This window comes from Carcharhinus amblyrhynchos, chromosome 7, assembly GCF_965287045.1.
Source record: "Carcharhinus amblyrhynchos chromosome 7, sCarAmb.v2.hapA, whole genome shotgun sequence".
NCBI classification, from domain to species: domain Eukaryota; kingdom Metazoa; phylum Chordata; class Chondrichthyes; order Carcharhiniformes; family Carcharhinidae; genus Carcharhinus; species Carcharhinus amblyrhynchos.
Window position 1 is genome coordinate 689,621 of NC_137330.1, and position 13,289 is coordinate 702,909.

General features: G+C 45.9%; 1 protein-coding gene across 1 annotated transcript in view; it reads left to right on the forward strand.

Annotated features, from left to right (window-relative positions):
- Positions 1–13,061, forward strand: part of LOC145345292 (Fc receptor-like protein 5) — a 78,734-nt gene extending 65,673 nt beyond the window's left edge. Inside the window, exons 6-8 of the mRNA XM_080193109.1 lie at positions 8,621–8,917; positions 11,660–11,770; positions 13,003–13,061. Coding sequence (XP_080049235.1) covers positions 8,621–8,917; positions 11,660–11,770; positions 13,003–13,061 — 467 coding nt within the window. The remainder of the gene's footprint in view (positions 1–8,620; positions 8,918–11,659; positions 11,771–13,002) is intronic.
- The last annotated feature ends 228 nt before the right edge of the window (positions 13,062–13,289 follow it).

Consider the following 13,289-nt stretch of genomic DNA (forward strand, 5'->3'; position numbering starts at 1 on the left):
CTTGCAAGATTCTCTGAACTCCAGCATAAACAATCCTAACCTGGTCAATCTCTCCTCATACATCAGTCCCACCATCCCCGGAATCAGCCTGGTAAACCTTCACTGCACTCCCTCGAGAGCAAGAACCTCCTTCCTCAGAAAAGGAGACCCAAACTGCACACAATACTCCAGGTGTGGCCTCATCAGGGCCCCTGTATAATTGTAACAACACATCCCTGCTCCTGTACTCGAAACCTCTCGCAATGAAGGCCAACGTACCATTTGCCTTCTTTACCACCTGCTGCACCTGCATGCTTACCTTCAGTGACTGGTGCACAAGGACACCCAGGTCCCTCTGCACACTCCCCTCTCCCAATTTACAGCCATCAGGTAGTAATCTGCCTTTATGTTTATGCTTCCAAAGTGAATAACCTCACATTTATCCAAATTATACTGCATCTGCCATTGATTAGCCCACTCACCCAACCTATCCAGATCATTCTGAAGGATCTCTGTACCCTCATCACAGTTCACTCTCCCACCCAACTAATCCCACCCAATTGGTGTGAGCAATTCTTGAGAGTATGAAAATAGATTAGTCCCCTGGGCCAGATGGGATTTATCCTAGGATTCTCTGGAGGCTAGGGAGGAGATTGCAGAGCCTTTGGCTTTGATCTTTATGTCGTCATTGGCTACAGGTATAGTGCCGGAAGACTGGAGGATAGCAAATGTTGTCCCCTTGCTCAAGAAGGGGAGTAGAGACCATTCTGGGAATTATAGACCGGTGAGCCTTACTTCTGTTGTGGACAAAGTTTTGGAAAGGAGTATAAGAGATAGGATTTATAATCATCTAGAGAGAAATAAATTGATTAGGGATAGTCAACACGGTTTTGTGAAGGGTAGGTCGTGCCTCACAAACCTTGAGTTCTTTGAGAAGATGACCAAAGAAATGGATAAGGGTAAAGCAGTTCACATGGTGTATATGGATTTTAGCAAAGCGTTTGATAATGTTCCCATGGTGAGCCACTGCAGAAAATACAGATGCATGGGATTGAGGGTGATTTAGCAGCTTGGATCAGGAATTGGCTAGCTGATAGAAGACACAGGGTGATGGTTGATGGGAAATATTCAACCTGGAGTTCAGTTACTAGTGGTGTACCTCAGGGATCTGTTTTGGGGCCACTGTTGTTTGCCATTTTTATAAATACCTAGATGAGGGTGTAGAAGGATGGTTAGTACATTTGTGGACAACACTAAAGTCAGAGGAGTTGTAGACAGTGAGGATGGATGTTACAATTTGCAGAGGGACATAGATAAGCTGCAGAGCTGGGCTGAGGGGTGGCAAATGGAGTTTAATGCAGAAAAATGTGAGGTGATTCACTTTGGAAAGAGTAACAGGATTACAGAATATAGGGCTAATGGAAGGACTCTTGGTAGTGTGGACGAGCAGAGAGATCTCAGGGTACATGTGCATAGATCCCTGAAAGTTGGTACCCAGGTTGATAAGGTTGTTAGGAAGGCGTACGGTGTGTTAGCTTTTATTGGTAGAGGGATTGAATTTCGGAGCCGTGAGATCATGTTGCAACTGTACAAAACTCTGGTGCGGCCGCACTTGGAGTATTGCGTACAGTTCTGGTCGCCGCATTGTAAGAAAGATGTGGAGGCATTGGAAAGGGTGCAGAGGAGATTTACCAGGATGTTGCCTGGTATGGTGGGAAGGTCTCATGAGGAAAGGCTGAGGGACTGGAGGTTGTTTTCGTAAGAGAAAAGGTTATGAGGTGACCTAATTGAGGCATACCAGATGATCAGAGGGTTAGATAGGGTGGACAGTGACAGCCTTTTTCCTCGGATGGTGATGGATAACACAAGGGGACATAGCTTTAAATCGAGGGGTGATAATTATAGGACGGATGTCAGACGTAGGTTCTTTACTCAGAGGGTAGTAAGGGCGTGGAATGCCCTGCCTGCAACCGTTGTGGACTCGCCAACTTTAAGGGCGTTCAAGTGGTCAATGGATAGGCATATGGTTAACATTGGAATAGTTTAGGTTAGAGGGTCATTAGATTGGTTCCACTGGTCGGCGCAACATTGAGGGTCGAAGGGCCTGTACTGCGCTGTAATGTTCTATGTTCTAACCGTGCGTCTGTTGCTGTGATCCTCCATTGCTCTGCCCATCATCCTGTCCATTTTTCTCTTCTGCATTTCTTCATGTCTCGCTTTCTTTTCTTCCTGACTCCATCTTCTAAAGAAGGGAAAATTCCAGAAAGATCTGCATGAGATTAGTGCCAAGGTCTGCATCTAAACAACAGAGTCCTGGACCAATAGTGCAGAGGGAGCTGGGAGTGTTTGATGGGGACAGTGTAGAGGGAGCTTTACTCTGTATCTAACCCCGTGCTGTACCTGTCCTGGGAGTGTTTGATGGGGGGACAGTGTAGAGGGAGCTTTACTCTGTATCTAACCCCGTGCTGTCCCTGTCCTGGGAGTGTTTGATGGGGGATAGTGTAGAGGGAGCTTTACTCTGTATCTAACCCCGTACTGTCCCTGTCCTGGGAGTGTTTGATGGGGGATATTTGGCCTTGGAGGGAGTGCAGAGGAGGTTCACTCGGCTGATACCGGAGATGAGGGGGTTGGACTATGAAGAGAGACTAAGTAGACTGGGTCTGTACTTGTTGGAGTTTAGAAGGATGAGGGGGAATCTTATAGAGACGTATAAGATAATGAAGGGGATGGATAGGGTAGAGGTAGAGAGATTCTTCCCGCTCAGAAAGGACAGCAGGACCAGAGGGCACAGCCTCAAGATAAGGGGGGAGCAGTTTAGAATGGAGTTGAGATTCACCACTCAGGAGGGTGGTGAATCTCTGGAATTCTCTGCCCGTTAAAATGGTGGAGGCTACCTCGCTAAATATATTTAAGTCACGGGTAAATAGGTTTTTGGTAGGCAAAGGAATTAAGGGTTATGGGGAGAGAGCGGGAAAGTGGAACTGAGCCACTTCAGATCAGCCATGATCTTATTGAATGGCGGGGCAGGCTCGATGGGCTAGATGGCCTACTCCTGCTCCTACTTCTTATGTTCTTATGGATAGTGTAGAGGATGCTTTACTCTGTAACCCCGTGCTGTTCCTGTCCTGGGAGTGTTTGATGGGGACAGTGTAGAAGGAGCTTTACTCTGCATCTAACCCCGTGCTGTCCCTGTCCTGGGACTGTTTGAAAGGGGATACTGTAGAGGGAGCTTTACTCTGTATCTAACCCCATGCTGTACCTGTCCTGGGAGTGTTTGATGGGGACAGTGTAGAGAGAGCTTTACTCTGTATCTAACCCCGTGCTGTACCTGTCCTGGGAGTGTTTGATGGGGGACAGTGTAGAGGGAGCTTTACTCTGTATCTAACCCCGTGCTGTACCTGTCCTGGGAGTGTTTGATGGGGGACAGTGTAGAGGGAGCTTTACTCTGTATCTAACCCCATGCTGTCCCTGTCCTGGGAGTGTTTGATGGGGGACAGTGTAGAGGGAGCTTTACTCTGTATCTAACCCCATGCTGTCCCTGTCCTGGGAGTGTTTGAAGGGGGACAGTGTAGAGGGAGCTTTACTCTGTATCTAACCCCGTGCTGTACCTGTCCTGTGAGTGTTTGAAGGGGGGACAGTGCAGAGGGAGCTTTACTCTGTATCTAACCCCGTGCTGTACCTGTCGTGGGAGTGTTTGAAGGGGGGACAGTGTAGAGGGAGCTTTACTCTGTATCTAACCCCATGCTGTACCTGTCCTGGGAGTGTTTGATGGGGGACAGTGTAGAGGGAGCTTTACTCTGTATCTAACCCCGTGCTGTACCTGTCCTGGGAGTGTTTGATGGGGGGACAGTGTAGAGGGAGCTTTACTCTGTATCTAACCCCGTGCTGTCCCTGTCCTGGGAGTGTTTGAAGGGGGATAGTGTAGTCTCCGAATCAACTACTTCATTCTCCATCTCAATAAAAAATTCTTCATGTTATGGGTGCTCATTCCCAAGGGGTCTCACACGGCTACATTGACAATGATTCCCTTCTCATTACACAGTGCCTAATCTAAACTGGCCCGCTCTCGAGTTGGTTCCTCCACATATTGGTGAAGGAAATCATCCTGTTTACACTCCAGGAATTCCTCCTCTATGGCTTTGTGGTTTATTTGATTTGCCCAATCTATGTGCAGATTAAAATCACCCATGGTCACCGATATTCCCTTATCACATTCATCTCTAATTTTGTGTTTAATGCCATTCCCAACATCACCACTGCAGGTTGGGGGTCTACATATGATACAAACTGATGTTTTTGCCCCTTGGTATTTCCCAAATCTACCCACATTGTCAGAGCTAATATCCTTTCTCACTATTGTTAATTCTTCTTTAACCAGCAGCACCACTCCACCCCCTTTTCCTTTTGTATCTGTCCTTCCTAAATTCTGAATACCCTGGGACATTCAGTTCCTAACCCTGGTCCCCCTGCTGCTATGTCTCAGTAATCCCAATTATATCGCACCCATTTACATCTATCTGCATGATCAGTTCATCCACTTTATTGTAAATGCTCCACGCGTTAAGGCTCAGAGCCTTTAAGCTTGTCTTTTTAACATTGTTTCCCTCACTCCCAATATTTTTCCTCTAGCCCTGTTTGAATTTTGTCCCTGGTTTCTCTGTCGATATCTTTCCTTATCCCCTTTTCTATGTTTTGTTTTTGCCCTTGCCCCCTCCTTCTCTGACTCTTTACACAGATTCCCAACTCCCAGCATATTAGTTTAAACCCCCCCCAGCCGCTCTAGCAAACAGTCCCCCTTGGACATCAGTCCCAGTCCTACCCAGGTGTAACCCATTCAATTTATACAGGTCTCAGCTTCCCAACAACCGGTCCAAATGTCCCAGGAATCTGAAACCCTCTCCCTGACACCTTCTCTCCAGTCTCATATTCATCCGGTATATCCAGTCCTTTCTATTCTGACTAGCAACTGGCACTGGTAGTAATCCTGAGATCACTACCTTTGAGATCTATTTTCTTCCTGGCTCCCTGTGTTCTGCTTTTAGAATCTCATCCCTTTTTTATCTATGTTGTTTGTACCGATATGTACCACGACCACTGGCTGTTCACCGTCCCCCTCCAGAATGTCCTGTACCCGCTCTGAGACATTATTTACCCAGGGAGGCAACATACCATCCTACAGTCGTGTTTGGGACCACAGAAATATCTGTCTATTCCCCTTACAGTTGAGTCCCCTATAACCATTGTACTGGCACATTTTTTATCCCTCCCCTGTGCAGCAGTTTAGAACGGTTTAGAACGGAGTTGAGGAGGAACTTCTTCACTCAAAGGGTGGTGAATCTCTGGAATTCTCTGCCCGTTGAAGTGGTGGAGGCTACCTTGCCAAATATTTTTAAGAAGCGGGTTGATGGGTTCTTGATAAGAGAGGGGATTAAGGGTTATGGGGAGAGGGCGGGAATGTGGAACTGAGCCACAACAGATCAGCCATGATCTTATTGAATGGCGGGGCAGGCTCGAAGGGCTAGATGGCCTACTCCTGCTCCTATTTCTTATGTTCTTATGACAGACTGTTATAAAAGGGGAGGATTATCTCCTCTCTGAGAACTAACACCCAACCACTCAAAAAGGAGTCCCTCGTTTCATAATCAGATGAAAGTGTGTGAGGAATAGTACCATCTGCTCTTCAGCAATCATTAGTGGTTAAATCAAAATAACTCCCTAACACTCTGTAATAGTAACAAGTAACACTTTATTGATCTAATAGTGAACAAGTTAGATCTATTGAGAACCTGAACAAAACATGTTTCTAATGGAATGCTGCTCCAATGAGTATAATTCCCACACATTAGAACAACAGAATTTAGTCACTCTCAAAATTACAATCAGGTTTGTCGTCTTCCGGAATATTCTGTCTTCTTTCCTCTTTGCTGTCTTCACTATTGAGTTGAGTCTTTCTTTTAGGACATAAATGAGGCCATCAGAGCCAGCAGTGCCCTTTCTCTCTCAGAATTGAACTAAGCTGTCATTCGGCAGGTGGCTGTTGCTTTTCTTTGTTTCACTGCCCCCTTCTTTATACCCCTGATGACAAATCCACATCTCCTACAATGTGATTGGTTCTCAGGTTAGCAAAGCATCAATTTCAAATCTATTAGGTTGTTCGTATCGAAGTGCCTGATTCAAATTTGATTGAGTAAATTCAAAACATCCAAATGCCTGAAGCCAGTTACGAAGGCAATCCTGTTGTTTAGCCTTTTAATACAATATTTCAGTCTGTGCACTGGCACTACATACACAGGCATCGTTTTTTTTTTACTTCCTAAGCACAGGGAACTCCTCAACTCCTCAACTATGTGTGGAAGCTCAGTTCAGGAGTGAGGGTCCGTTTCATCAGTGCCAGGAGGGAGCAGCAGATCCGAGTGAGGGTCCGTTTCATCAGTGCTAGGAGGGAGCAGCAGATCCGAGTGAGTGTCCATTTCATCAGTGCTAATAGGGAGCAGCAGATCCGAGTGAGTGTCCATTTCATCAGTGCTAGGAGGGAGCAGCAGATCCGAGTGAGGGTCCGTTTCATCAGTGCTAGGAGGGAGCAGCAGATCCGAGTGAGTGTCCATTTCATCAGTGCTAGGAGGGAGCAGCAGATCCGAGTGAGTCTCCTTTTCATCAGTGCTTGGAGGGAGCAGCAGATCCGAGTGAGTCTCCTTTTCATCAGTGCTAGGAGGGAGCAGCAGATCCGAGTGAGTGTCCGTTTCATCAGTGCTAGGAGAGAGCAGCAGATCCGAGTGAGGGTTCATTTCACCAGTGCTAGGAGGGAGCAGCAGATCCAAGTGAGTGTCCATTTCATCAGTGCTAGGAGGGAGCAGCAGATCTGAGTGAGTGTCCATTTCATCCGTGCTAGGAGGGAGCAGCAGATCCGTGTGAGGGTCCATTTCATTGCTCAACAATTGATGACAGAATGGTTTGTGAATTCACCCTCTGTGCATTGAATGGAGCAGTTGGGGCTCAGGGTAACCAGACTCTGGGCATGGTGGGGAGCAGGAGGAGGAGGGTTTGAGGGGTCACTCAGCAGCTAAAGCATTCTTTGACTTATGGGGAGCTAGTGAACATTTTCTACTGATAGCAATTGGGGTCTCGGATGTTAATGACATAATATTGTCCTCAAGGGCCCTACACTGACCATTGAGATTATATGTCACAGAATGTCCAATTTCTCCATGTAGCTCCCATGGGGAGGTTTATAGTGAGGGAGTGCCGCACTGTCGGGGGTAGATGAGGACTTGAGCTCCATAACCCAGGCTGACACTCCCCCCGGTGCCAGTACTGAGGGAGTGCTACACTGTCGGGGGTAGATGTATATACTCTAGGATTTGAGCTCCATAATCCAGGCTGACACTCCCCCCGGTGCCAGTACTGAGGGAGTGCTGCACTGTCGGGGGTAGATGTATATACTCTAGGATTTGAGCTCCATAATCCAGGCTGACACTCCCCCCGGTGCCAGTACTGAGAGAGCGCTGCACTGTCGGGGGTAGATGTATATACTCTAGGATTTGAGCTCCATAATCCAGGCCCACACTCCCCCCGGTGCCAGTACTGAGGGAGTGCTGCACTGTCGGGGGTAGATGTATATACTCTAGGATTTGAGCTCCATAATCCAGGCCCACACTCCCCCCGGTACCAGTACTGAGGGAGTGCTGCACTGTCGGAGGTAGGTATTTATTCTCTCAATGATAATAATCCACTGTACTCTAGCCGTATCTTTGCATCAAAAAACAGTGTAACCTACACAGTAACCAATGCAAACACGAGTGTGGATTATAAATGCAGATATGGATACAGCACCAAAGGGAGGAGGTTAGAATTGAAATTCAGCAATGTGAGAATTCCCACACTCGTGGGTAAGTAACAGGAAATAATGATTTCTCGAATGTTTCCTGAATTTCTTCCTTGAATCTCTGTTGCCCTAATTGTAACACAATGGATTGCTGTAATATTGGGGCAGAATAATTAAACACAACTGACTCCCACCTCAGAGCACAATGTTTCACAGAACTTCTGTAACACTGGTCTGTGAATTCATCCACTCTGTATCTTACACTGACAGTTCCTAATGACCATCAGAGCCTCTTAAACATCATTCTCACAATATTCACTTTATTGGAAGTGGGGGTTATTTAAATCCAGAAGTCCTGATCATTCTTTCACCAAAAATGAAACAGAATCAAATTGTCTCACTCCAGATTAAAGTTACAGAAATGAAAATCATACCCAGGAATATAAATACAGATTTAGTCCATAGTCTAGCCTTGTGACTTGTTTATCATTATGGAACGAGAAAATCTCTTAGGAAACTGTCTATTTCCATATCCCAGGACCCCGCATATTTAGCATGGCCAATCCCCCTAACCTAGACATCTTTGGACTGTGGGAGGAAACCGGAGCACCCAGAGGGAACCCATGCAGACACGGGGAGAACATGCAAACTCTATACAGACTGTTAGCTCTAGCCAGAATAAAATCCAGGTCCCTGGCACTGTGAGGCAGGAGTGTTAACCGCTGTTCTACCATTAGAATTACCAGTAATAATCTGTTTCCTACAACTCAGCATTGAATTTACAATCAATCATCACCACTTCTCTCTTTCCAATTGCAGTTCTGAATAAGGCACATTTCTGGGTGGATTCTGATGATGCTGCTCAGGGTGGAAATGTCACCTTTAACTGTAGCAGCCCCCGCGGCAATCCTGCCATTGTATTTTACTTAAACAGGCAAGGAGAAATGGAATCAGTCAGTGTCAAGTCAGCTACTGCAGGCACACATTCCGTCACCTTCACCATCAAGAATATTGATCACTCTAAAATAGGAACTTATACCTGTCGGTATGAAGCAGATGTGAATGGAAGGAACCTAACCTCGGGTGATAGTGACCCTGTAAACATCACTGTGGGAGGTGAGTGAGAGTCAGTCAGTATATCCATCTGAGTTTTGTAAAAAAGTTCCCCGTTTACTTTCTTTCTCTGAGATTTCCTGGTTACACTAACTAGCGCACTTAACAGATCAAACTTCCCTGATTAGGTGACCATGGTGTTCCCTTTATACCTGTGTAATATTCGGAGGCATTGTATTCTGAAGAGCTAAACAGATGGCTGAGCTTGTGATGTGTACCACAGCTCCACCAATGAGCACCGAGAATCGAAGCTGCACTGGCATCTCAGCAACTGTGATTGGTGGAATACCTGCCTGGTAGTTGGCACAAGGTCGCCATCTCATGGAGGAGTTCTTGAGCTACAACCAAAAACATTTACTGTTCTCTCTCACACAGACACAGACACCCTCCCAAACTCTCCTTTTCACATACACAGACCTCTCTCTCAAACGCCTCACCCCTCTCTCACTCTCATACACACTTTACACTCAGCCTGTGAGGTTCAGTCCCATATTCACACTCCAGCACCCATTCTGAATCTCGCTCTTTATCACATTCCACCTCTCCACTCTTGTCCAATCACAGGCTGGCTTCTCTGGTCAAACAACTCCCTGATGTATTTTAATCTTTACTGATGTGCCTGTCCTGCCGCAGACCCGCTGGGGAAATCCCCATGGAGACGCTGTGTTCCCATGACCCCAATTCAGAAACCCCTCTGGGAGAGAATCTGACAGGTTCAATTCCCTCTGGGTGAAGACATTTCTCCTCATCTCAGACCTAAATGGAGCTGCTCCCTAATTCTGAGAGTGTTACCCCCGTCGTTCTAGACACCCACCCTCCTCACCAGCCAGAGGAATCAACATCCCTACATCCCGCCTGGTCAGAATTTAACACGTTCCAAGAAGATAAACAGAGGGAATATTAATTTTAATAATCTTTAACAGGAAACAAGCCCCATAATGAAATGAAGAAGTTGATCAAATGATTGGACAAATGAGGAAATGAATGAACCAATCACTATGGATGAATGGAGAGAATAGTTGAAAATCTGTTGTTGTCCGTCAGTGTGAGGACAATACCCTTCACATACATCCAATGGTTCTGAACTGTTACATGACTGGAAGATGGATAGATAAATTACAGCATGGAAGGAGAGCATTTACCCATCCTGTCCACGCCAGCCCGAGGACACCCAGCACACCATCTTCTGCCTGACATTGCAACTTACTTTGGAAGACTTGCAGAAGAAGCAGTGAAAATAGGAGCAGGAGGAGGCCATTCTGCCCTTCAAACCTGCTCCTCCATTCATTATGATCATGGATCATCGTCCAACTCAATAACCTGAACCCCCTTCCCCAAATCCCTTTGGTCTCTTACATCTCAAGAGCTATATCTACCTGCTTCCCGAAAATATGCAATGTTCTCACATTGTCTGCTTTCTTCACTCTCTGGGTGAAGACATTTCCTCTCAGCTTTGTCCCCAGCTACCCCGTATTCTTAGACTGTGACCCCTGGTTCTGGACTGCCCCGACATCAGACACATCCTTCTTGCATTTACCATATCTAGTCTTGTTATCCAGTTTGAATCTTCTAGGTTTCTATGAGATTCCCCCCTCATTCTTCTGAATTCTAGGGAATATAATCCTAACTGATTCAATCTCACCTAATACGTCAGCCCTGCCAACTCAGGAATCAGTCTGGTGAGCCTTCTATGTAATCCCTCGAGAACAGGAACATTCTTCCGCAGATAAGGAGACCAAAACTGCACACAAAATTCCAGCTGTGGTCTCACCAAGGCCCTGTATAACTGCAGCAAAATATCCCTGCTCCTGTACTCGAATCCTCTGGTCATGAAGTCCAGTTTATCATTGACCTTCACTGCCTGCTGCACCTGCACGTTTACCTTCAGTGACTGGTGCACGAGGACACCCAGGTCATCATTGGGAAATTGGGATAGAAACAAGGTATTGGTGAATCACTGGGCATGGTGAACTTTGGTAGTGTTTGTTAACGCTGGTGAACAGGTTGATTTGAGGCCTTGGATCAATACAGATTCTGTCCCGCTCCTTCTTCACAATCCTTTTTTTAATGAATTCCATAAGTCTCACAAACAAGCATTTATTCCCCATCACTGACTGAGCTGCTCGGCCAGTTGGAGGGTGACTCACAGTCACCCACATCGCTGGGGTTCTGGAGGCCAGGCCAAGGAATGGTGGGGGGTTTCCTACCCCTGTGGACATCTACCAACCAGATAGTTTATTGTTTTGTCACAGTTCAGAACTTTCCCCGTCACCAACACTAATATAAAGTTTTGTATTTTGTTTTGGTTTAGACTGAATTAAATTGAACGTTCAGAGCTTCCCCGGAAGGGATTATAAATCCCCCCATTGCTCTATCGTTAATCTCAGCCTCAGGATTATATGAGGATTATATTGTAGAGGGGATGATGCAGAGAAATACAAGGAGAGAATAATGTGTTCACAGAGTTAACCATAGAAAGAAAGAAATGTTGCAGCACGTCCATTCGGCCCATCGTGTCCAGGCCAGCCGGAAGACCCGATCTTCCTCGTGCCACCTTCCTGCACCAGCCCATAGTCCTGTTGCCTACAGCACTTACCATGCAGCAATATCAATGGAAATCTCACCATGTTCCCCCTCATTGTGAAGGTTAGGTAGGGTTACAGAGTGTCTCAGAACTAGAGTTTCTCGTTTGAAATTGAACATTCCCCCATTCACTCTCTTCAATCCATCCTCCCAATCTTCCAGCTTCCAATTCAATCCCAATCCGATTGGCTGTGGCTGTGCTGGTGACGTTTGGAATCATCACCATCCTGGGAATGGAGTGGATCCGGATTGAGAGAAAGAAAGATTCTGCAGGTAAACTCCAATGTCCGGATAGATTGACGCTTGGAATTAGTGATGGAATTGTATGTTGGTTTTCATTCAAAAAGTATCCAGTCTTCATCATGGTGGCAGAGTGGTTAGCACTGCTGCCTCACAGTGCGAGGGACTCGGGTTCGATTCCCGGCTTGGGTCGCTCTCAGTGTGGAGCCTGCATTTACTCCCCGTCTCTGCACTGGTTTCCTCCGGGTGCTCCGGTTTCTTCCCACAGTTCAAAGGTATGCAGGTTTGGTGGATTGGCCATGCTCAGTTGCCCCTTGGTGTGCAAAGATGTTTAGGTTAGTGGGACTTGCGGGGTAAATATGTAGATAGGCCCAGGATAAGGTGATCTTTTGGAGAGTCAGTGCAGACTCGATGGGCTGAATAGCCTCTTTCTATGGAAGCTGTAGCTTTGAAGTAAGGTAGACCAGAGTCTGAAAACTCGGGCAGTATTTCCTCCATCCTGGTCACAGCAAGAGAGGCGATAAAGAGGTGACTGATACCAGGGAATTTCCAAAATGCGCAGACATTGTGTGTGTCCATGAGACACATTTCCACCAGGTATCACAGCTGGAACTGTATTTATTCAAATTGGGCAGTTTAAACTGGGACAAACACTGTCTCCAACAGGGAGTGTCACTGCTGTAACATTCACTGAATCAATCCCCTCTCCCCAAATACAAAGAGTTTGATCCAATTCAAGCAGCAACTTCTGTCGCTGCTGTTGAAGCACGAACAGAAAAATATACACAGACTGGCTCAGCAGGGAAGGGGAAGGGGTTAACAATATTGACAGTCAGAAGTTGCAGTCAAATGCTGGAAAGGATAAAATATTTCATTAGCTGTAGATATAGCTTGATGCCGTCTCTGATAGGTTAATGAATATAAGCTGCTTCTCGATGCAGAAAGTGGCCATGTCCTCAGGAATACAATTTACTCTCAGCGCCCTCTCATTGTGTGAACACAGAACTCTGTTATCACATTGACATTGTCTCACTGAATGGTAAATGACCAGATAACTATTTACCAAAGCCAATAGTCACACAGGAATCTGACTGAAAAGCATGCAATCTGATTGTTTCACTTTTAAAAATGATTCACTGCAGCTCTGGAAGGTTTGTTTTAAATAATTTATACTGATTTAGTCTATTCTGACTGGAGGATTCCAGAGAGAGTACATCAGTCATTAAACAGCCTTATTGATGGACATTTACCTTCTCATTTCACAGGTCACCACACTGATGGAGCTCATTGTGTAGTAAGTGGCAATGAAGAGACTTCAGTGTGAATGCACTGTCTTGAAGATCTTACACAAGTCTGGCATTTTCAAACAGAATTGAGATTATTATTACACAGTACTGTCACAAAACACTTAACCCAGTTACACCAATTATTGTAATGATGTCTCTGTCTCTTATATCAACAGTTCACCATAAATCTGTGGGTAAGTGTGTGTGTATATGTGTGTGTGTGTGTGTGTGTGTGTGTGTGTGTGTGTGTGTGTGTGTGTGTGTGT